This window comes from Poromitra crassiceps, assembly GCF_964638095.1.
Source record: "Poromitra crassiceps genome assembly, chromosome: 3".
Lineage (NCBI taxonomy): Eukaryota > Metazoa > Chordata > Actinopteri > Beryciformes > Melamphaidae > Poromitra > Poromitra crassiceps.
This window is the reverse complement of record NC_139625.1, coordinates 60814298-60839588: the sequence shown is the minus strand read 5'-3', so window position 1 is coordinate 60839588 and position 25291 is coordinate 60814298. Positions and strand designations below refer to the sequence as shown.

Sequence of the window (25291 nt, the reverse complement as noted above, 5' to 3'; positions counted from 1 at the left end):
GATGTAGCCTGCAAGGGAGCCTAGTTGGTTTTTGAGTGGCTCAGTTGAGGAGTGAGGACCAATGAGTAGCACTTCTGTTTTGTTATCGTTGAGCTGGAGGTAATTATGGAGCATCCATTCCTTTATTTCGGCCAGACAGTTGTGCAGATTGGTGATGTTTTGATGGGAGTGATTGGGGAGTGATGGGGATGTAAATTTGTGTGTCATCGGCATAACAGTGATATGACACATTGAATTTCTTCATAATAAAACCCAGTGGGAGCATATATAAAGAAAATAAAATTGAGCCAAGGATGGAACCTTGAGGCACCCCACATGTGATGTGAGCAGATGAAGAAGAGGAGTTGCCAAGCAGTACTGAGAATGTTCTATTGGATAGGTAAGACTTAAACCAGTTAAAAACAGGGCCGGAGATCCCTACCCAATCTCTGAGGCGATTTAAGAGCATCTCATGGTCTAAAGTGTCGAATGCAGCGCTAATATCAAGAAGAATTAAAATTGAGCAGTGACCAGCGTCCGAGTTTAAAAGAAGGTCATTAGTTACCTTAAGAAGAGCTGTCTCTGTGCTATGCATAGAACGAAAACCTGACTGGAACTTGTCTAAAATTGAATTCTCAGTTAAAAATCTTGACAGCTGGTTAAAAACTATTTTCTCTAAAACTTTGGATAAAAAAGGCAGTTTAGATATAGGCCTAAAATTGGCCGGATTAGCAGGGTCAAGATTAGGTTTTTTTAAAAGAGGTTGAACCACTGCATGTGTTGCCTCCCTAACTTGGATGGTGTCAGGGTGGGCAATTTAATGGTCCTGTGGTGGTGCGCTGTGGTTTTAAAGAAAAGAGGCAGAGAGAAGTTCAGCTTCTGGTCACGTACACCGCAGGGTTTATTGTTCTGTCTTCTATGAACATAGACATAAGACTATTCAGTCTGAATGCAATAAAACTCTTTTCATTGATGCTCAATAATATCATGGCAATGGACTTTTTGACACAAACTTCTTCTTTTAACAAATAGTCAAAAACAAACAGATTCAGGTACAACTAAATGGTTTCTCTATTTTACCGACAACCAAATACAGTGTCCCTGACAGTATCATATCAGAATACTTTACTTCTGTTCAGTAATTTAGAAAATATCAAAATATTTATAATATGCAGCAGAATTTACCTTTAGCTTAGTAATTAACTCTACATTATTACAAAAAACCACATTTACAGTATAAACATTAACACTTCAAAATATATTCTCTACTGTTCAGTAACCCATTTTCCTGTAAAACTAGTAGACACTTGAATTACAGTATTTCAGATGTACAGTATATCATCCTGTGGGATATCACTACAGATGCAAAAACGAATTAAATTAACAATAAAATAAAGTGCATAAATTTGCATTGCATTTCCACCCCTAATGCATGACTGTATCTCCACTTTGGTATTAGATTTATAAATAATCATTCAGTCATTCCTATTAGGCTATTCAGTGAAGCTACGACATAAACAAAACCTGCATCACAGTAAAACTCATTCATGGCATGGTTGGAGCTAGTTATTCTTCAGTTTAAGGACTTGCAGACAGACATAAGGCAGTCCGCCATCTTGCTACCTACCTAGCATCAAAACGCTAGCATAACAGATTAGCAACATGTAGCTTTGAGCATTACTAACCAAATCTCACAACTGTGACGATTTTACTCAATACAACCACTTCTAACTGTCGAAGTACATGTTTATCTCTTAGATGATCCCATTGTCTGTTATTTGAGGAATACCTACAAACCTGTGGTTTTAAAGAAAAGAGGCAGAGAGAAGTTCAGCTTCTGGTCACGTACACCGCAGGGTTTATTGTTCTGTGGTGTCGGCCTCTGTAACGCTGTTATTCCTCAGGCGCATAGCGCCCTCTAGCGGCGTGGAGGTATAAGACTTGCAGCCCAAATAAACGAATGTCTCTGTCCAAACCATTTGAGTAACAGGATAATCATGCAGGATAATGAAAAATAAATGAAATAAAATAAAAAATAGGGGTTCCCTTTTTTCCCATATACTTTTGAATCCTCTAATCTCTAATAGTCTAATTGTCAATTTTAATTTCTCTACAGGTCCATTTTCTCAACCCATTACACATGCTTAAAATCAGAGGGAAAGCATCCAGTGGTAAGAGAGCTGTTTAAAATGGAGAGGACAGAGGGACCTATGACATCGAAGACCTCCTTCAGGAAGTGAGTTGGGAGGACATCCAGCTTACAAGTCGTTGACTTCATCCCCTGAATTATTTTATTTAATGACTCACTGGATATGGATTCGAAGTTGGAGAAGACTGGGGGTACTGGAGGTATAATATAGCTATTTTGGGTGGGTTTATAGGAAATGCATCATTACTTCATGATTATCTTACCATTAGTTACCATCACCCTACCCTATAACAATTAGATAGCTAATTTGGTAGAGACTAATAATCTTGCGTTCTTGGGGCCAAGGGTTCAAACCTCACCTGGAACAACTCTTGTATTTATTTGTTATAGGTACTAAAAAGTCCTAACTATACCTGACCTTTAATTACTGCCCTGCCTCGCAGGCAGCTCCGAGCCTCCTCCGCTGATCCAGAGCTAGACTCAACTTGTGATAGATGCAAACAAGCTACCGCCAGTCTTTGTCATAATATGTTCTCGTCCTGTCCGAAATTAGCTTAGTTTTGGCAACTTATTTTTGAGGCCCTGGCCACCAGTGTTGGGCAAGTTACTTTCAAAATATAATATACTACATATCACTAGTTACTTTCATTTGAAAGTAATAAGTTACTTTACAATATTACTGTCTGTGTAGAGTAACTCGTTACTTATTACACTACTTTTGCATTACTTTTACCAAAACAACAGCAGCAGCAGAATGACATCGCCACCCCGGAACATCCCAAAAAATAATTTAAACCGCCTTGAAGTAAGTGTAAACCATCTAAATGTTATTATTTTCCTTTGTTATTGTCATCTATAGTGGTTATTTGCATAAAAACAAACAGTTTGATTAGGAAATGATTGTATCTTTTTTAAATATATGCTTTGATTTAAAAAGAAATTGGTAATAATAACGTACACAAATACTGTAGTAGTTACTAGTAAACTAATCATTAACTAATAGTTGGTTAATGAGTAGCTAAGGAATAATTTGTCATTAGTCAATCACTAGTTAATCATAGTTAATGAGTAGGTAGTCATTAGTTAATGATTAGTATCTAAGTTCATGAGTAGAGTAGTTAATCAATACTTAATGATTACTAAATGTCAGCTCGTGAATATAATAGTTAATCATTAGTTACTGATTAGTCGGTCAGTTCCATGAGTAGAGTAGTTAATCGTTCGTTAATGATTAATACATGTCAGTGCGTGAATATATTAGTTAATCATTAGTTAAGGTCACATTGTGAGTATAGTAGTTAATCATTAGTTCATGATTAGTTGTTAGTTCCTTAGTAGAGTAATGTAGTTAATGGTTAGTCAATGGTCAGTTTGTGAGTATATAGTTACATTACTTAATTATTACCTGTCCATTAGTTAGTCTTTTTGTGTACCCTATTGTAAAGTGGTGTGTCATACTCAGTAGTTTATGAGTACTGAATCATTACCTGTCCATTTGTTACTCTTTTTGTGTACCCTAATATAAAGTGAAATATATACTTATCAAATAAACACTTGCTCCAGGTGAGATTTGAACCCTCAGCCCCAAGATTGTTACATTGTAAGTCCGGTTCTCTACCATCTGAACTAACCAGCCTGTTGCTTAGTAGAGCCATACTATCGATATGTAGAGCCAGAGACAAAGTATTATAGTTTTGAAGGTATATTCTACCCAAATACTACTTTCTGTCCAAGTACTTATAGTTTTGAAGGTATATTCTGTGCTTTAAAACACAAGTACTTAGACATAAGTAGTATTTGGCTGAAACATACCTAAGTACTTCTACATGAAGTAGTATTTGGATGGAATATACCTTTAAAACTATAAGTATTTGGAGAGAAGGTAGTATTTGGGTGGAATATATCTTAAAAACTATAAGTACTTGAACAGAAAGTAGTATGTGGATAGAACATAATACTTAGTCTCTGACTCTACAGACCCCTAGTATGGCTCTGCCAACTAACAGGCTGGTTAGCTCAGATGGTAGAGAACCAGACTTACAATTTAACAATCTTGGCGTTCAGGGTTAAAATCTCACCTGGAGTGAGTGTTTATTTGATAAGGATATCTTTAACTTTATATTAGGGTACACAAAAAGAGTAACAAATGGACAGGTCATGATTCAGTACTCATAAATTACTGAGTATGATCCACCACTTTACAATAGGGTACACAAAAAGACTAACTAATAGACAGATAATAATTAAGTAATGATTCAGTATTCATAAACTACTGAGTATGATGCCCCACTTTACAATAGGGTACACAAAAAGAGTAACTAATGGACAGGTAATAATTAAGTAATGGGTAACTAACAATTAACTATATACTCACAAACTGACCAGTGACTAACCAGTAGAGTAATTACTCTACTAAGGAACTAACAACTAATCATGAATAGGGCTGCAACAACTAATCGATTAAATCGATTAAAATCGATTATTAAATTCTTTGGCAACAAATTTGATTATCGATTCGTTGCCCTTTTGGCAATTTTTTTTTTTTTTTTTTTTTTTCATAAAATTTTCATTTGAGTGAAATTCAGATTATTGAAACTGGATTAGCCTGACCAGTTCTACTTGTTTAACAAGCTGAAGCATATGATCTGCCTGTAATTCAAGAGAAGTCTGCCTTTTAATTTCATATTTAATTTTAGTTCAATTCAGATGATTGAAACTGGATTAGCATGGCCCCAGTTTAATTAAAAGTTATGACCAGTTTAACACGTTCACTGCCAATGACGTGTTTTTACGTCAAACAAAATCCAACCGTTCACTGCCAATGACGTGTTTTTACGTCAAACAAAATCGATTTAGTTTTTTTGACGGTGGGATGTGCATCTAACCCTTTTACATCTCTTATATAAGTATTGGACGTGTACAACGTGTACAACCCATTCCACCGACCCACTAAGTGGCGACAGTGCTTTCCTGACTAGAGGAAGGCAAGCAAAAAGCAGTGTGACGAAGCCATTCTCATGAAAATGGATTGGCGAAAACGCTTTTGTTTTCGTGCTGATTGCTGGCGGTGCGGGATTGCAAATTTGCATAATAGATTACGGGTGGAACACACTTTGAAACACGCAGCATAAATATGACCAGAATCGCAAAAGCTTCACCAAAGCTCTCAACCAAAACTCCAAGAAGCGAGCGAGTCCATCCAGACTTCCTCAAAGAGCGGCCGCGCAGACAGGCACAGCAGCAGCAAAGCAGTGAGACTGGTGACAAGCTTGTGACACGGCCGCTGCAGCCAAGAAGAACGCCCACGGAGGGAGGAGTTGGAAGCAGAGGGGGGTTTCCTGCTGTTATGGAGGAAATTACTGTTCAAAACTATTGTTTAGATGTCTGACGTCTTACTGATGCCAAAAATGAATGGTTAAAGTGACTGTTCTATCGAATTTCACAAAAAGCCGTTTATCTCAGAATAATATTTCTGACGCTGAAACCATGCTGTATTCAACTGCTAATGCTTACATAACTACTAACTCTACAAACTAACTCTTTTAGACAGAGAAAGCACACATTCTATTAGTTCTTTTGAGATATTGTGTGTTCACAAAATCTTAGCAGAAAAGAATCCTCGGGTCTTGAAAGATGAGCCAGAATCCTCAAAAAAACCCTCTGGCAGAACCTACCTACAGTAAAAAAAAAACGGCTGGCAGTGAATGTGTTAACTAAAAATCATATAGCCTGCCTGTGATTCCTTTTTATTTCATATTAGTTAAATTCAGACTATTGAAACTGGATTAGCATGACCAGGTTAACTTGTTTTATTATTATTATTATTATTATTATTATTATTAACTTGTTTAAAAACATATAGGCATGTAATTCAAGATAAGTCTGCATTTTATTTCATATTTCATACAGTTCAAATAAGACTTTCTGAGCATGACCAGTTTGACTTGTTTAAATTTAAAAACATATAGGCCTGTAATTCAAGTCTGCCTTATTTTAATTGGTTTTTAGCCCTAGTTGCACTTCTGTTGCACTTTTTTGTTCATTTAAAGTTTATAACAGTGCATGAAGGAATTGTGTATTAAATTAATGCGCTATTTTTTGTGCAATTAATTTGAGTGGTTCAAAAAAAAAATCCGAAATTTGGGTCGCGACTTCATGACAAGGAAAATAGTGGGTCCTGAGGCTACACCAGTTGAGAACCACTGCGTTAAAGCACTTTATTTAAGAAGATATGAAGATATCTTTTGCACTTACACCATACATTTGTATGTATTTTGTATTCGTTCATGCCCTGTCAAAGCTATTTGATGTAGCAAAGTCCGGTGAGTTTTTGTTTAACAAAAAAAAAGTTGTTTTTCAATAAACGGATGGAAACAATATCAGTGCATTTTTTAATCCGATTAATCGATTAATCAAACAAATAATTGACTGATAAATCGATTATCAAAATAATCGTTAGTTGCAGCCCTAATCATGAACTAATGAGTTACTACTATACTCACAATGTGACCTTAACTAATGATTAACTAATGATTAACTAATATATTCACGCATTGACATTTATTAATAATTAACGAACGATTAACTACTCTACTCATGGAACTGACCGACTAATCAGTAACTAAGGATAACTACTATATTCATGAGCTGACATTTAGTAATCATTAAGTATTGATTAACTACTCTACTCAGGAACTTAGATACTAATCATTAACTAATGACTACCTCATTAACTATGATTAACTAATGATTGACTAATGACAAATTATTTCTTAGCTACTCATTAACTATTAGTTAATGATTAGTTTACTAGTAACTACTACAGTATTTGTGTACGTTATTGTAAAGTGTTACCAAAAATGTAACTCAATTTGTAACTTCAGTTACTTGACAAAGTAACTGGTATAATATTACTGAAATCCTATAGGCTAAGTAATAAGTTATACTGAGTGACTGCTAGAAGTATTATATTACGTGTTACTTTTGTAATGAGTTACCCCCAACACTTGCTGGCCACTATCTTGCAGTATCATTTTAGAACCTTCTCCTTGGAGTGCCATTTTCGGGGTTGTTAGCTGGTGCACACCTAAATGCTGCTCAGTTGAACTATAGCGTACACCACTTATAGCTAGGAGATTGATACTGTTAACACGTTCCCTGCCATTGACGAGATATCTCGTCTATATACCTTGGAATATACCTTTAAAACTATAAGTATTTGGAGAGAAGGTAGTATTTGGGTGGAATATATCTTAAAAACTATAAGTACTTGAACAGAAAGTAGTATGTGGATAGAACATAATACTTAGTCTCTGACTCTACAGACCCCTAGTATGGCTCTGCCAACTAACAGGCTGGTTAGCTCAGATGGTAGAGAACCAGACTTACAATTTAACAATCTTGGCGTTCAGGGTTCAAATCTCACCTGGAGTGAGTGTTTATTTGATAAGGATATCTTTAACTTTATATTAGGGTACACAAAAAGAGTAACAAATGGACAGGTCATGATTCAGTACTCATAAATTACTGAGTATGATGCACCACTTTACAATAGGGTACACAAAAAGACTAACTAATAGACAGATAATAATTAAGTAATGATTCAGTATTCATAAACTACTGAGTATGATGCACCACTTTACAATAGGGTACACAAAAAGAGTAACTAATGGACAGGTAATAATTAAGTAATAGGTAACTAACAATTAACTATATACTCACAAACTGACCAGTGACTAACCAGTAGAGTAATTACTCTACTAAGGAACTAACAACTAATCATGAATAGGGCTGCAACAACTAATCGATTAAATCGATTATTAAATTCTTTGGCAACGAATTTGATTATCGATTCGTTGCCCTTTTGGCATTTTTTTTTTTTTTTTTTTTTCCATAAAATTTTCATTTGAGTTAAATTCAGATTATTGAAACTGGATTAGCCTGACCAGTTCTACTTGTTTAACAAGCTGAAGCATATGCTCTGCCTGTAATTCAAGAGAAGTCTGCCTTTTAATTTCATATTTAATTTTAGTTCAATTCAGATGATTGAAACTGGATTATCATGGCCCAAGTTTAATTAAAAGTTATGACCAGTTTAACTAAAAATCATATAGCCTGCCTGTGATTCCTTTTTATTTCATATTAGTTAAATTCAGACTATTGAAACTGGATTAGCATGACCAGGTTAACTTGTTTTATTATTATTATTATTATTATTATTATTATTAACTTGTTTAAAAACATATAGGCATGTAATTCAAGATAAGTCTGCATTTTATTTCATATTTCATACAGTTCAAATAAGACTTTCTGAGCATGACCAGTTTGACTTGTTTAAATTTAAAAACATATAGGCCTGTAATTCAAGTCTGCCTTATTTCAATTGGTTTTTAGCCCTAGTTGCACTTCTGTTGCACTTTTTTGTTCATTTAAAGTTTATAACAGTGCATGAAGGAATTGTGTATTAAATTAATGCGCTATTTTTTGTGCAATTAATTTGAGTGGTTAAAAAAAAAATCCGAAATTTGGGTCGCGACTTCATGACAAGGAAAATAGTGGGTCCTGAGGCTACACCAGTTGAGAACCACTGCGTTAAAGCACTTTATTTAAGAAGATATGAAGATATCTTTTGCACTTACACCATACATTTGTATGTATTTTGTATTCGTTCATGCCCTGTCAAAGCTATTTGATGTAGCAAAGTCCGGTGAGTTTTTGTTTAACAAAAAAAAAGTTGTTTTTCAATAAACGGATGGAAACAATATCAGTGCATTTTTTAATCCGATTAATCGATTAATCGAACAAATAATTGACTGATTAATCGATTATCAAAATAATCGTTAGTTGCAGCCCTAATCATGAACTAATGAGTTACTACTATACTCACAATGTGACCTTAACTAATGATTAACTAATGATTAACTAATATATTCACGCATTGACATTTATTAATCATTAACGAACGATTAACTACTCTACTCATGGAACTGACCGACTAATCAGTAACTAATGATAACTAGTGAGGTCTCTAGACCATAGTTCAAGCAGAAGGCCATTCGTGCATAATCTAATCCGATCACCCCTGACGTCAATCAAGTTCTAGTATGACGTGGTCAGTCAAAGTCTTAGTATGACGTCCGTAATGACGTCAGATATGACGTCAGTTAATTCTCATATATATAGCAAGGGTTCTACGTCACCTCTCTCTCTCTGTCCGATCATAACAGCAGCAGCTTCACAGCAGTCCATCTCCCTTGAGCCCTCCTCCGGAGCGTTGTTTTGCACCATATCCGGAGACCGAATCAGCACCCTCAAGGTGCTGCGCCACTGCGACGGCCCTTGGAAGGAAAGCAGATGACGAAGTGCCGCGTGCGCCCGGTCGCCCAAGAACGCGTGCGAGTGTGCCAGAGGGGGAGGCCGCTCGGCGTGGACGTGCGAGAGGCCGCGGACGAAGATCAGCAGAGGCAGCCGCTCCGAGAGCGGGGAGACGCCGGGGAAATACAGGCCGTGGGGCCACCGCGAGACGCCATGTCCTTCCTGGCCGCACTGACCTCCAGGCCGCCGCCCCGGAAGCGGAAACGGCACCATTCGCAGCTCCGCCGAGCCGACAGGGGTCGTCAAGAGCCATTCTGCTGTCCCTGCTAGATGCTAGCAGATCAGTGGATGCTCGTCTGAGGGCCCTGGAAACCCCCCCCCCCTTTCCCCCCACGTTCGCCACAGCCCAGCCAGTGCAGCAGCCGATCCCGCCCCCGCCCACGCAGCAAGCCGACGTGCTCCTCACCACCGCCCAACCCGCCCAGATGAACACCCTGGCGTCCGCCACGCCCGCCATCTCATTTGGTATGCCTTTTGTTTCTCCCTGTGCCGATGTGTCTCCCAGGTTGAGATCCCAGATTTTGAAGGGCAGAGACATCAATTTAGTTAGCATACTCCTGCGCCCACCCCCGCTCCCGCTGCCCGCAAAGGACCCGCCCCCCACCAAACAAGAAATATTGATTTACATTGCTTTGAAAACACCACATGTACTGTAGGTGTCCCTCGTGTTTGATTAAATAAAGCGAGTTGATCGACAATCTACCCGGTCTGCGATCCGATCATCCCATCTTTAAACGCCCACTAATAACAATAGTAATAACACAAAAAAGGGCCAAGCCGGGAACCCCTAAGCCACTAAGTCACCAACCCCTAAGTCATCCCCTAAGCCACCAAGTCACCAACCCCTAAGTCATCCCCTAAGCCACTAAGTCACCAACCCCTAAGTCATCCCCTAAGCCACTAAGTCACCAACCCTAAGTCATCCAAGTCCAGCGCCAAGTCGGGAAGTCACTAAGTCACCGAGGCCAAGCTGGGAACCCCTAAGCCACTAAGTCACCAACCCCTAAGCCACCAAGTCACCAACCCCTAAGTCATCCACTAAGCCACTAAGTCACCAACCCCTAAGCCACCAAGTCACCAACCCCTAAGTCATCCCCCAAGCCACTAAGTCACCAACCCCTAAGTCACCCCCTAAGCCACTAAGTCACCAACCCCTAAGTCATCCCCTAAGCCACTAAGTCACCAACCCCTAAGTCATCCCCTAAGTCACCAACCCCTAAGCCATCCCCTAAGCCACTAAGTCACCAACCCCTAAGCCATCCCCTAAGCCACCAAGTCACCAACCCCTAAGCCATCCCCTAAGCCACTAAGTCACCAACCCCTAAGTCACCCCTAAGCCACTAAGTCACCAACCCCTAAGTCATCCCCTAAGCCACTAAGTCACCAACCCCCCTAAGCCACTAAGTCACCAACCCCTAAGCCATCCCCTAAGCCACCAAGTCACCAACCCCTAAGTTCATCCCCAAGCCACTAAGTCACCAACCCCTAAGTCACCCCCTAAGTCACCAACCCCCCTAAGCCACTAAGTCACCAACCCCTAAGCCATCCCCTAAGCCACCAAGTCACCAACCCCTAAGTTCATCCCCCAAGCCACTAAGTCACCAACCCCTAAGTCACCCCCTAAGCCACTAAGTCACCAACCCCTAAGCCACCAAGTCACCAACCCCTAAGTCATCCCCCAAGCCACTAAGTCACCAACCCCTAAGTCACCCCCTAAGCCACTAAGTCACCAGCCCCTAAGCCACCAAGTCACCAACCCCTAAGCCATCCCCCAAGCCACTAAGTCACCAACCCCTAAATCACCCCCTAAGCCACTAAGTCACCAACCCCTAAGTCATCCCCTAAGCCACTAAGTCACCAACCCCTAAGTCATCCCCTAAGCCACTAAGTCACCAACCCCTAAGCCATCCCCTAAGTCACTAAGTCACCTACCCCTAAGTCACTAAGTCACCAACCCCTAAGTCATCCTAACTCCTGGAAACAATCTACTCCCCATGGCTCGCTACATCAGGCTCAGGCCTCAGACTGGCCCCAGCGCCAAGTTGGGAAGCCACTAAGTCACCCAGGCCAAGTCGGGTCACCAACCCCTAAGTCATCCAAGTCCAGCGCCCAGTCGGGAAATCTCTAAGTCACCCAGGCCAAGTTGGGAACCCCTAAGTCACTAAGTCACCAACCCCTAAGTCATCCAGCACCTCAAGAGGACGCTCCAGCTGGTCTTCATCAGCTCTCCAGCTACACCCGCCCGGAGCAGGCGGCCATACCGCGGCCCAAAGAACCCTCCTTCCTCAATCGGCGAGGATGGCAACAAACAGTGTCCCGGGCTCCGTGCCAAAATGTCTCGTTGGTGGTGGCTCCCCAAAAAGCACAGCGCCCAGTAGGCGCAGTAAATCTCCCGGATCATTTTTGGGGGAGAGAGAGAGTCGAGAGAGAGAGTCAGGGTCAGTCAGAAGGCCAAGTCGTGCGGCGCGCAAGGCCCGACCGAGCTGGGAAGCGCCAGCCGCAACGCAAGTAGGGGGGTCAAGATCGAAGGCCCGACCGAGTTGGGAAGCGCCAGCCGCAAGTAGCCATAAGTCGTTAAAAGGTCGAAGGCCAGAAAAGTACAATCAACTACCGGTGCCCGCAGATCTCAATTAACCTCCGGTAATCAGATCTTCCTTTTGGGGGATCTCCTAGCCTAAGCAGATGCCCTCCTCTTGCCTCAAGAGCAGCGCCACTGGCTAATGGAGTCATGCGCCAAAGCATTTGCCATGCATGCCGATTGCTAAATAAAGTTTGTTAAATCCTACGAACTGGCCTCTCATGATTGAAGTGAGGTCTCTAGACCATAGTTCAAGCAGAAGGCCATTCGTGCATAATCTAATCCGATCACCCCTGACGTCAATCAAGTTCTAGTATGACGTGGTCAGTCAAAGTCTTAGTATGACGTCCGTAATGACGTCAGATATGACGTCAGTTAATTCTCATATATATAGCAAGGGTTCTACGTCACCTCTCTCTCTCTGGCCGATCATAACAGCAGCAGCTTCACAGCAGTCCATCTCCCTTGAGCCCTCCTCCGGAGCGTTGTTTTGCCCCACCCACCTCCCCAGTCCGCCACCAACGAGTCGTGACTCCTGATCCCCCACGGGGGGGGGATCTCCTAGCCTAAGCAGATGCCCTCCTCTTGCCTCAAGAGCAGCGCCACTGGCTAATGGAGTCATGCGCCAAAGCATTTGCCATGCATGCCGATTGCTAAATAAAGTTTGTTGTTCTCGCGTAGCGTAACGTCACCGTTACGTTTCAGATGTTTTGCTGTTCATCCGTCATTAACGTGGTGAATTAGGTGGTTAATTCTCAACAATGTTTTTCATGCACATACCAAACGAATCGTCTGACTCTTGCGCATCGAACCATGTCTTCCTTTTTCGGATCAGATCAACACAGCAGAAGTTATAGACGTATTTGTACAAAGAGTCCTGATTTTTTTTTCCGAGGCGAGGTAGTATCACTACTGTTCAGTGGGCTGTCGCACCACCATACCAAAATATCTCATAGTAAATCTTGCATGGAAAATGAAGCTAAGGGTCTAACGAACAAAACTAGCTATTACATTTAGTCACCACATCATCCTAACTGCGACAATCATCAATAAAACCATATTTGCTTACTTTGCAAATCCGTGAAGAAGATATTGTTTTTGTTCGGTTTCCTGTTTGTATACCGTGAAGACAAACGCGGAAGGACGAATGACGACCCATTTTGGAAACTAGATACTCTCTGGAGCAAAATGAGTTCTTCTGCAATTTGCTGTGGGCTCTATTGGCTACACAGTGTGTCAGTCAACCAGTGTTGGGCAAGTTACTTTCAAAATGTAATATACTACATATTACTAGTTACTTTCATTTGAAAGTAATAAGTTACTTTACAATATTACTTTCGGTGTAGAGTAACTCGTTACTTATTGCACTACTTTTGCATTACTTTGACCAAAACAACAGCAGTAGAATGACATTGCCGCCCCGAAAAATAATTTAAACCGCCTTGAAGTCAGGGTAAACCATCCAAAATTCTAAATGTTATTCTTTTCCTTTGTTATTGTCATCTAAAGTGGGGGTTTTTGCATAAAAACACACAGTTTGATTAAGAAATTATTGTATCTTTTTTAAATATGTGCTTTGATTTAATAAAATGTAACTCAATTTGTAACTGGAGTTACTTGACAAAGTAACTGGTATAATATTACTGAAATCCTATAAGTAATAAGTTATATTACTGAGTTACTGCTAAAAGTAATATATTACATGTAATATGTTACTTTTGTAATGAGTTACCCCCAACACTGCAGTCAACTCATGTCGTGCTCTGGTTGGATGTTGACAAATGTGGGCGCCTGTTATGCGTAAACGTCATATACATCGAATCCAATGGCAGATTGCTAAAATTTGACTGACCAGTCTTGTAGCAAATTAAATTACCTTTCCAACGAGTGGTGCAACTCTTTGTTTGGGTGAGGGGGAGGGGCATTTACAGCCCTGCGTCTAGGAAAGAACGTTTTCACTTTGCGCATGGAGTTTTGAATAGCGCACGGGGCAACAGCAAAGTCAAAGACAATTATTTTGGTTTTTCTGATTTGTTTTATTTGATTTACAATGCCGAAAGCAAAGAAGAAGACTCATTTTCTTGGCACAAAAGTCTAATTTTACAGTAGAGGAGGCTGATGTCGATTTCTCTGAATCAGAATCAGGATAGTATTGACTCGAGGAAGAAGATGGTTTGATCTTATGCTCGATCAGTGAGTATACATGCATTTTCAAAATGTTTTATGATATTATTCAATAATGAAAATGGCATGTGAATGTGTGGGACACATTCACATTGATGGCAGGCTACTTATTTTCATTAGCCTGATTTATAACACTGAACAAATAAATACATAAATAAACAAATAAATAAATAAATAATTTCCAGCCAGTCAATGACTTTATATGAATGCTATGTTGGAGTGTTCACAGTTCTAATCTATCTTGGTATAATTGTTTGACTAGAGTAAGATGATGGGTGTCTATTTGCATTCAAATAGTTCACCTGGATGTGGGGGTGGGTGGGGGTAGGCAGGGAAGTGGAGACCTGGCAATAGGGGGGTGGGGGGATTTTATTCAAAATGCAGTCTTTCCCTGCACTCCATAAAATGGCGAATGGTTGTTTACTATGAATTTTTTTTGTGAAGCAGAAGTGGAGACATTGACTGGGTGCCAGAGACATCTCACAGAGGAAGCGTCGGCCCCCACTGGCCTCTACCTCCCCCGCTGATCCTACTGTCCCCACCACCCCCGATGCTCCTACTGTGGATGGCATGATGTTGATGAGGCAGATGTTGAGCCACCACAGCTACAGTTCAGGCCTGTCAGAACACCTGGACCACAGGTTACCACCACTGCACAATACAGTGTACTGCAGCTGTTTCAGCTCTTCCTGTCTGCCTCCACACTGCATTCTGTGCAGAAATCAAGTACACCCAGACACAGAATTATAGTGGCCAGAGCCATAGAGAGAGGGGGCTTGGTGCAATACTTTTTTTTATTATACTGCACACGTGTTTTATTATATTGTACACGTTTATAGTGTGCACATTGGTCAATTGACAGTTCCTATGTGCAATTGTGCTTTTTTGAAAGACAGGGATGCAAACTAGTCACTAGGTGACACCGTGACGGTCACCTTTTTCATACCAACATAGGATTATTTTTGAGTGGTTTTATGTCTGCCCTGGCATCTGTAACCTTTTTCATTTTCCGTGACTTTACATCCCTGCAAAGAGTAAATAAAACTATTTGTACTCAAGTTATTTGGTTTGACTCTATTCTTCTATTTCTATAGCCTCAGCCAGGAAGGATTTATGACATCACTGATGACATCACAATTGCTTTTGGCCACTTTTAGAGAGGCTTTGGGTAACTAAGAGATTTGAAAAAAAAAAAAAAAAATCTAAAATACAACAAAGTTGTTTTTATGAGTAATTTATGTGATATTGTAGGGAAAAAATATATATATATATATCATATGCCTCTAAAGTCATTTGGTTACCAGGTGTCCATTTGGAGTCTCCAAATGGCTTTTTGGAAATCCGCTTAGGTATCTCCCTACTAAAACACTGCCAAATACTCATGTTTTGATATTTTTTCATCTCCTTTGAGTTGTGATGTGGTAAGGCCTGTGGCTATGTCCCCATTGGGTTTCTAGCCATAAATACAACAACCACAGGTAACTGTTTACACTGTAAAAGTGTTTTTTATTCTAGGCGAGAATCAACCACTGTGTTTGAGCTGGTGTTACTCAGGGTGAGTAACACATGCATACATGGGCAACATACGGCCCGCGGGCCGTATGCGGCCCGCGGGCGCCCCCTGTGTGGCCCGCGATGGAATTGCAAAAAAAAAAAAAAAAAAAAAAAATTTTTTTTTTTTTTTTTTTTTTTACAGTGCACTTGAACGCAACATGCAATATACCCACTGAATAAGTGTCCAAATGTTCAAGTCATTCTGGGCAATACTCTTCTGTTATAGCATTTCAGTCTGGAATATGGAATATCTTTCAATAATATTTATGACTAAAAGGCTAAAAGTAATCTCATGTGTAAGAAATGACTGTTCTACATTGAAGTAGAAATTTAAATAATTAACTTGTTGGTTTTGGATTTATTTAGCTTCAAGAGTGCATTTTTGTTCTTGTGTGACCCTCAACACAGGCTTTGAGAATCCCGGGCCACTTACTGATACTTATGCTTAAATTAACCCACTCATATTCTGGTTTATTTCAAGAAAAACATTTCGGCTAGTGGAAATTATAATTGGCTGGTAACTTTAAAATCTAGCAGCCATATTGGCAGGTGGTGAAAAAAGTTAATTTCAAGCCCTGCAGGGAGAGCAGGTGGTGACATAGGAGTGAGTGAGGAAAAGGATCAAATATTGGTGGTTAAGACTGAATAATGACATCACAATTGTTAATTTAAAATGAGTTATTCCTCTAAACCTGGCTTCAAATGCCCAAAATTTTTCGCGCTGGCGCCGTTCAGCCCTCAGCAAAATCTGGTAGCGAGGACATTTTTTTGTGGGCCTCTCTATCATCAAAGTTGCTCATCCATGGGTTACGGCATGACAATATTTGTTCGGCCCCCGGCAACAATCTGGGTTTCTCATGTGGCCCCCCATGAAAAATAGTTGCCCACCCCTCTATGTCATAGAGTCATTCTGACACTTGGAACAGAAACTTCAAAGTCTTACCTTTCAGAAATGGTCAGGCAGTTGTCTGTAACCCTAGCGGTTCAGCCACAGTAAGCATTTTAGTTTGGGTATGTCGTTTTCACCATTTTCTTCAGAAATAGGCCCCTTTAGAAGGGGTTTATCCTACGAACTGGCCTCTCATGATTGAACTATATTCATGAGCTGACATTTAGTAATCATTAAGTATTGATTAACTACTCTACTCAGGAACTTAGATACTAATCATTAACTAATGACTACCTACTCATTAACTATGATTAACTAATGATTGACTAATGACAAATTATTTCTTAGCTACTCATTAACTATTAGTTAATGATTAGTTTACTAGTAACTACTACAGTATTTGTGTACGTTATTGTAAAGTGTTACCAAAAATGTAACTCAATTTGTAACTTCAGTTACTTGACAAAGTAACTGGTATAATATTACTGAAATCCTATAGGCTAAGTAATAAGTTATACTGAGTGACTGCTAGAAGTATTATATTACATGTTACTTTTGTAATGAGTACCCCCAACACTTGCTGGCCACTATCTTGCAGTATCATTTTAGAACCTTCTCCTTGGAGTGCCATTTTCGGGGTTGTTAGCTGGTGCACACCTAAATGCTGCTCAGTTGAACTATAGCCTACACCACTTATAGCTAGGAGATTGATACTGTTAACACGTTCACTGCCATTGACGAGATATCTCGTCTTACAAAATCCAATGGTTGACTGCCAATGACGAGATATCTCGTCTTAAAAAAAAAAAAAAAAAATTTGACGGTGGGACGTGGATCAACGTCCAAAGCCGATCAAACGATCAAACGATCAAACGATCAAAGCCCCCCACGTCTCCTATAAAAATATTGGAGCCACCGAACGTGTACAACCCATTCCACCGACCCACTAAGTGGCGACAGTGCTCTCCAGACTAGAAAAAGCGGAGCCAAAACTGCAGGGGAACGCGCGAGGAAACCATTCTCTCATACTGTAAAATGGATTGGCGAAAACGCTTTCGCTTTCGTGCATTATCGCGCTGGGAGCTGGCGGTGGGGGATTGCAAATTTGCATAATAGATTATGGGTGAAACACACTTTGAAACACCAGCAGAAAGCGCAGAATCGCACGCAGCTTCATTCCAGCTGAGCTCAACCGAAAACCCAGAAACGAACGAGCCTCATTCTCATACTGTAGGCGAAAACGCTTTCACGCTGGTGCACACGGGCGCACAACGGTGGGGGGTTCCAAAAATAGACTGGGTGGAAAACACACTTTGAAACACGCAGCATAAAGCCTAGAATCGCACAAAGCTTCATCAAAGCTCTCAAACCCAAGAAACGAGTGAGCCCCATCCACACTCGCCGACGAGGGGGCCGCCAGGGAGGGAGGCTGCTCACTGCTCAGACAGGCAGTAGAAACTCGCTTGTGACAAACGCTGCTGAAAGCCACCAGACACGCCCACGGAGGGAGGAGTTTGAAGGAGAGGGCGTTCAGAACTATATTGTTTAGATGTCTGATCTCTCACTGATGCCAAAAATAAATGGTTAAAGTGACTGTTCTGCCTGTTTGATTGAATTTCACAAAACTGCGATTATCTCAGCTTTCAGTCTCAGACGCTGAAACCATGCTGTACTCAACGGCTAATATCTACATAACTACTAACTCTACAAACTAACTCTTTTAGACAGAGAAAGCACACATTCTATTAGTACTTTTGTGAACTTTGTGTTCACAAAGTCCAAGCAGAAAATAATCCTCGGCTCTTGTAAAATGAGCCAGAATCCTCAAAAAAACCCTCTGGCAGAAGCTACCTACAGTAAAAAAAAAAATGGCTGGCAGTGAATGTGTTAAAATGGAAAGATGCCTCCCACTTTTGCACGTTGGATTAAAGGCCGGCTTTACCGTGGGGAATATGAATATATATTAATTCTTAAAAAATCTTAAATTTCGAATCCGTTGAAATTTTTGAAATTGCTTGTTCACAGCCAGAGAAAAAAATAAAAAAAATAATAAAAAAATAAATAAAAAAAGGGGCCAGGTGACGCGTTTCGACGCGAAACGCGTCACCTGGCCCAATTTTTTTTTTTTTTTTTTTTTTTTTTCTCTGGCTGTGAACAAGCAATTTCAAAAATTTCAACGGATTCAAAATTTAAGATTTTTTAAGAATTAATATATATTCATATTCCCCACGGTAAAGCCGGCCTTTAAGGAGGTTATGCAGTCATTAAAACTAGAAAAAGTCAGATATACCATCAGAGGATCAGTATCCAAATTCTACTCAAATTATATATATAATATTCTACTCAACATGGAGGTAATTTCTTGACATTGTAGAGGCTTTAGATGCCCAGCTGTTAGCCGGGATTGATTCATATATATTTGTGTGTGTGTGTGTGTGTGTGTGTGTGTGTGTGTGTGTGTGTGTGTGTGTGTGTGTGTGTGTGTGTGTGTGTGTGTGTGTGTGTGTGTGTGTGTGTGTGTGTGTGTGTGTGTGTATGAGTATGTATGTGGGAAAGTAATTCAATGCAAACATTTTTTAGATGTTCCTTGCCAAGTGGGATGGGAATATGATAACAGCTAGAGCAGACCATTTCACAGCTGGGCTACAGGTGTAAACTTCTAGTTTTCATATTTGGTAGCCTAGGTCATGTCCATAAGCTGGTTGTGAGAGGCCTTCAGATGGCTGGTCTCCCAAAGAGAAGGGCCAAGCAGTTAGCGAGGTATTGTTCAATATCTACTATTATCGGCAGCCGCTCAATATGGAGGAGGTGCTGCTTTTTGTACCCATGAAGTGGATACTGACCGCTATCTTGCATTACAGTATAACTGTATATATCAACCTGCCATGTTATCATCCTGTGTGTTTCTTATGTGTATGCATTATTGTGGTTGCCGTCTGGGCACTCATGTAACTGACTGACTCCCAGCATTTGACTGCACTATTACTGTTTATGTCCTTTGCATACTTGTATTTATGTGGACATATATATTTCAAATCTGTGTGTGTGTGTGTGTGTGTGTGTGTGTGTGTGTGTGTGTGTGTGTGTGTGTGTGTGTGTGTGTGTGTGTGTGTGTGTGTGTGTGTGTGTGTGTGTGTGTGTGTGTGTGTGTGTATGAGTATGTATGTGGGAAAGTAATTCAATGCAAAAACAAAATTGATGTTTTTGCCAAGTGGGGTGGGAATATGATGTTTTTTCTAATGGGTTTGTGGGGTGGGTGGGTGGGTGGTGAATATGAGCCCAATGTTCAGTTCATGTTGTCTTGTAATGCCTATTTATTTAACAATTGTATTCATTCTTTCATTAATTCAGATACATTATCTTTGGCAGACAGCATATTACATATTAACATAGCTAAAGAATACACTACAAAATAATAAAAACTTAAAGCTGCACTAAGCAGTTTTAAACAACATAGAAGAGTTTCAATCAGGAGACTTGATGGATAAACAATTATTTATTATAATGATGATGAATGATCTTTACAGAATATTATGATGAGAAAGTTAGTTAGTCTTTGGAGCTTGACACCACTGGGAGATATCGAGATCGAGCTGGATCAGCTCGAGCAGCACAGCCATATATACCCCCCAGTGGAGTCAGGAGGATACTGGTGCTGGTGAAACCTCTTGATGACTGATGGATCAGGGACTTGGCGGAGACGGGGAGGTAGTGGGTGTGTGTCAGACAGCAGGATGAGAGAGACTGAATGAGACACAGAAAAGCATATTTATGCACACAGCAACCATGTGATAGGCTGCCTAAAGGGGAGTGCCACAATGTGATAGGCTAAAAGTGCAGGTGAGCAAAGGTGTATGAGGTGATGTGTTGCTATGCTATTGGCTTATGGGAAACTGGGAGGCAACCACTGATTATTCAATTATCACCAGGAAGCTGACAGGTTAACAGGTGAGCAAGCAGGAAAAGTGCAGTGACTGTGGAACCGGTGAGGATCAAGATCGTCCTGTCTGAACCTTCGTTAAAACTCCACATTACCTCAATGACCCTTTGCTGTGATTGTGATTAGTAATGTTTTCAAGCTAACCCAGATTTTTTTTGTCAGACCTACAACCAAAATTATAATGAAATAATATGCCTGCTGCAGATAGCAGTGTTTAAAATAAAATGCATTGATCGAATTTCTATCAATGCATTTAATTTCCTTCCCCTATCATAGAAAGGAAATACACAGATAAGTGGCATGGAGTTCACAAGGCAACAGTGCCACCTTGTGGATAACATGCCCTAAAAAACAGTATCTTATATTCTCAAATACTCTATCATTCATATCTGGCAAAGAGATGATTTACATATTAGAGCAGCTCACTTTAGTAGTTGCATAAAGCCCATTTTCTCTCTGTGTGAAGGTGCTGTATGGCTCAATATCCAGTGGCTCCTGCAAAAGGACATTAATAGGTTGAAAAAAATATATAAGTTAAATGAACAGTAAACATGAAGTAGTTGCACAATTTTCCTGTACAGTACCATGTTTGGGAGGCTGCTCAAAGGTTTGGGTTGTTTTCTGCTGGGTAAAAGAACAAACAGAAATTAATTAGAAACTAAACTTAATGTATATACTCTGCATTGTCCAATCTATTTTCACAGGACAGGAACTGAAAGACCATCTTTCCCCTAGCTGTTTCATACATAACCAAAACTAGGTCAAAGCCATGATAGTGATGTGTGTCTTTTAAGAGTTTCATTTCAAAATGAGAACTCATCTACTTGAGACAGTGACACCCGTTTACAAAAGCATAGCATTAAACTTGATGGTATTTGTTAAGTTAAGATGGCTGACAACTAAGGACTAAAATTAACTGTTAATTTAGAATATTATAACAGTTCTGTGCTTGCCAACAAAAGCTGCAGTGCTGATATAGCTCATTGAGTGTCCCTGATTACAATGCTTCATCCAATAGTCCTATATAAAATAGCAATATTATGTTTTACAAGGTTTAGGTTACTTTATTAGAATTCCTCACCCATGATGATTTTTTCTTAAGATAAATCCAAGGATAATTCCAGTTACAATGAGGAGTGCAGCAACACCGATCACAGCTGTAGCAATGGGTGGTAATGGATGAGTGCCGGCCTCTTCATTCTCTAAAACATTGTGAAAGAGAACATGCAACTCTATCAGGGAAAATGGCATCAGTATCTGCTCCATGTGGAGAGGAAAATGAAGCCCATACTCTCTCCCATCCACAGTATCATGCAGTATTGAGTGGACTCTTCTCTGAATCAAATATTTAATATGCACACAAACATCTCATTTTGACATACAGGAAATCAGCTTTTTACATCTCTAATCAGACAGTATTAAACTATCAATACAGTATGCAGAACATAAACAGACCTAAAAGACATTACATAAGTAGGCTGCCAATTTCTTCATTGTCAATGCTGCAGCCTGATTTTGTTGGCCTATATTACTCTATACTGTGATTTACGTTGCATATTCAGCCACGTGTGTGCGTGTGTGTGTGTGTGTGTGTGTGTGTGTGTGTGTGTGTGTGTGTGTGTGTGTTTATTCTAGTAACACAGGGCTACTGCAGTGGTTTAAATTCTTCATGTTACCATAGGAAGATAACCAGTTTAAATTGAGTCAAAATATGGTTTGAATAACATTTAGTGTTTAACACAAAAACAAGAACATAAAACATTCACCTTCCACAGTAATATTGAGATGAAGAGAATCCATTCCTCCACGATATGCACACTCACAAGTGTAGATCCCGCTGTCCACTGGTGTTAAACTGGTCAGGTGAAGAAACACAGTCTGATCTTTTTTTATTAGTTTGATCCTGGAGTCACAACCTTGCTGGAAGTCCTGCGTATCCTTCAAATATGCCAGAGGCAGGAGACACTCTTCTCCTCTGTTCCTTTCTGTGCTGATCTTACATGTTACAAATGTGATGAATATGATATCCAGTGTTTTATTGAGGCACACTGGAGTGACATCTGGTTCTCTCCCAATAGTTTTCACAAGAGTCACTGCAATCAATAGGAGATGCATAGTTTCAGTGTATTTGCTGTGTTGATACATTTTATAAATAACATTGACCTATCAAAATGTTACATTTCTAACTGCAGTAGGATGAGCAAAGAGAATATTGGGCTGCATGCTTTCGAACACAAACCCAAGAACATTTTACAGAATACACAACTATAACAAACTGACTTGCATGAGGTCTAAGTCATAAAAAGTAGTTGCTGCACAATACCTGTAGTTGCAGTGCACCCACTCAGTGGTAGAAGTAGAGCAAAGCACAGTTTCCATCCATCCATAATGGTCAATGATGAAGGCTCCTGTGTGAGCAGAAACATGTTGGTGTTTTTTAATCTATAGCCATGTTTAAAATAAAGGCTTTTTAAAATTTTCTACTACAAAGACCAGTGTTGCTGTGGGATTTTTTAAGGTTTGCTCTCTTCCACTCTCCACAAAGTTTTTTTTTTGCGGGAGACAAACTTTATTTTTCTATTAACTACTTTAAGTTAACCCATCCACGTGCACCTGGCTCTCATATTTTTAAGTCCACGCAGCGCTCTTCTCTTCATCTATTCTAATGGTCAAGAGGACTTGACAGTCTTAACTGTTGCTGGCGGTGCACGGTAAGTAAATACTGTACTGAAGGGAGGAGGGCAAACATTGACTCTTCCCTCTGAATCGTTCTGTTGCAACCCTCAAACTCTGAACTGTTCTCATGTCAGCTGATGTGTCATGAAGAGGAAGTGCGGGCCTCAAGGCTTGGTGGTCGAAAGCATGAACCAAGTAAACGTGACATGACATCCATGGCCTTTGTCGCATGTCATTCCTTTCTCTATCTCCCAAGTCTCTCTACTTTGAATCTCAAAAGAAAAATCAGAGGATAATAGTAAAGTGCTTGTTTATACTTTCACTCTGTAGGTCAAACCCGTAACACTGGCTTTGCTGAAAAGCAACTTGGGTCATTTTCTGCAATCAATAGGAGACTTTGATTAGTGATTTAGTTTGATTTTTGATTTACCAACAATGGGTCTCAAACTTTTTTGGCTTGAGTAGTCTACCCCCTAGTCTGATGAAGAGCAGTCTGCTCAAAACGTCACCAACGGTGCAATAAATATTTTCACTGGAGCCCATGCAGTGTGCGAGCTGCTTTATTTATTCACTAGTCTGCCCCCTTTCCTTGGTTTCTGAATCCAAGTACAACATTTACCCGACTACAACATTTTGCTTAGAAAACTGCAAGATATTTTTTTTTGCATATGATTAGCATAATTATGATTTAATGAATGAGAACCAACCTTTAGAATAATACAGTATAATATTAGAACATAAGAAATGGCGTGAAAGAGTTGAAATTAGTGCCTCCTGAGCAGGTTTATTTTAATGTTGATTCCTTTTCATGATTTATACATTTTTCCAGTGCATTACAGTGCAGTGATGATTAATATCAAGGGATTTTCCTAAATGAATCAACTTGAATATAGAGAGCCCCAGGAACGAGTCCGGAAATCATCGATGCTAACACTCCTGGTTCTTCACTGTTTTCGCCTATGGGACTTTTGAATGGGTTTTTGGCGCGATGCTTCTAATAAGGTCTCTGGGCAACGCAAGATTACCGTAATCAAACGTGAACCAGTGTTTAGTAATATCATCTTCACACATGAGGACCACTTTCATGAGTTTTGAAGCTTTTACGTGCCGTTAAAAGGGCAGCTAGCTAGTGATGCGGAAATATACCATGGAGGCCACTGTGCCATATCCTAAATGTTAACAAAAGGCTAATCTGCTTGCTGGCTTATAGAATGAACTGTACGGTCCATGTTTTTATCGAGAAGGCCGGAATTGGGTGGCATTCGCCATGTTGAGGTTTTACCAGAAACTTATAGCAAAAGCCTGGAATTTTCCATCAACTCTTAACTCGAGCATTGCAAAATGTTGCTTTGTGCTATAGTAATGCTGCATAAGGGATATAGGGGATGTAATGTTTTATTCTTAGCAGGAACTCAGTAATATAGCTTATCATTTATAATTGTTTTACTCTGGCGCCTCTGCCATTTTTTGCATATCAAGCATTAATAAAATATAGTAAGATATGAAAGTTTTGCATGAAATGTGGGAGCATGCATGTTTGTGGAGTGTAAGTCTCCAGATCCTGATTGAAGAGGCCCCGCGGAGTCACATCTGAAAGTGAAAGCTGCTTCCAGTTCCGGAGAACATCAGCCCTCCTCACCTGGAAAAATAGGAAAGGAGAAGTTGACTGATGGGAAATCATCGCCAGAGGACCACCCACTTTTGAAGACCACCCACTTTTGAAATGGTTTATTAAGAAGGGTCAAGGGCTAGAGACGGGGTCAGACTTTGTGACCTTGTCGGAAATTGCAACAATTTTGTCTCCTCTATTATTAAGTATACGTGTTTGCAGGCTGCAGAATGTGCAGCTGCGAGTGGAGACTTCCTGTCCTCGGCCCGTTTCGAAGAAAGTGGATAGGCGTACGGTTTACAAGAAGAGATGCATGGTTTAACCACAAAGGTACTTTAGTTGTACGCCTGTGACGCATG

At 40.1% G+C, this 25291-nt stretch overlaps 1 protein-coding gene and 1 long non-coding RNA gene across 3 annotated transcripts in view; one reads left to right on the top strand and one right to left on the bottom strand.

Annotated features, from left to right (window-relative positions):
- Nucleotides 1-15208, top strand: part of LOC310772793 (uncharacterized protein) — a 36133-nt gene extending 20925 nt beyond the window's left edge. The window contains exons 8-9 of the mRNA XM_083632715.1: nt 2096-2215; nt 14712-15208. Coding sequence (XP_083488841.1) covers nt 2096-2215; nt 14712-14838 — 247 coding nt within the window. The 3' untranslated portion in view covers nt 14839-15208. The remainder of the gene's footprint in view (nt 1-2095; nt 2216-14711) is intronic.
- A 5538-nt stretch (nt 15209-20746) lies between these two features.
- On the bottom strand, nt 20747-22573 carry LOC310773573. 2 transcript variants are annotated; one of them, XR_014552540.1, is made up of 4 exons: nt 22414-22573; nt 21729-21849; nt 21232-21271; nt 20747-21142 (listed from the first exon to the last, which is right to left on the bottom strand). It is a non-coding gene; the product is annotated as an uncharacterized lncRNA (long non-coding RNA). The 2 variants fall into 2 exon arrangements; XR_014552541.1 differs by having other exon boundaries at nt 21232-21268.
- Nucleotides 22574-25291: the final 2718 nt, after the last annotated feature.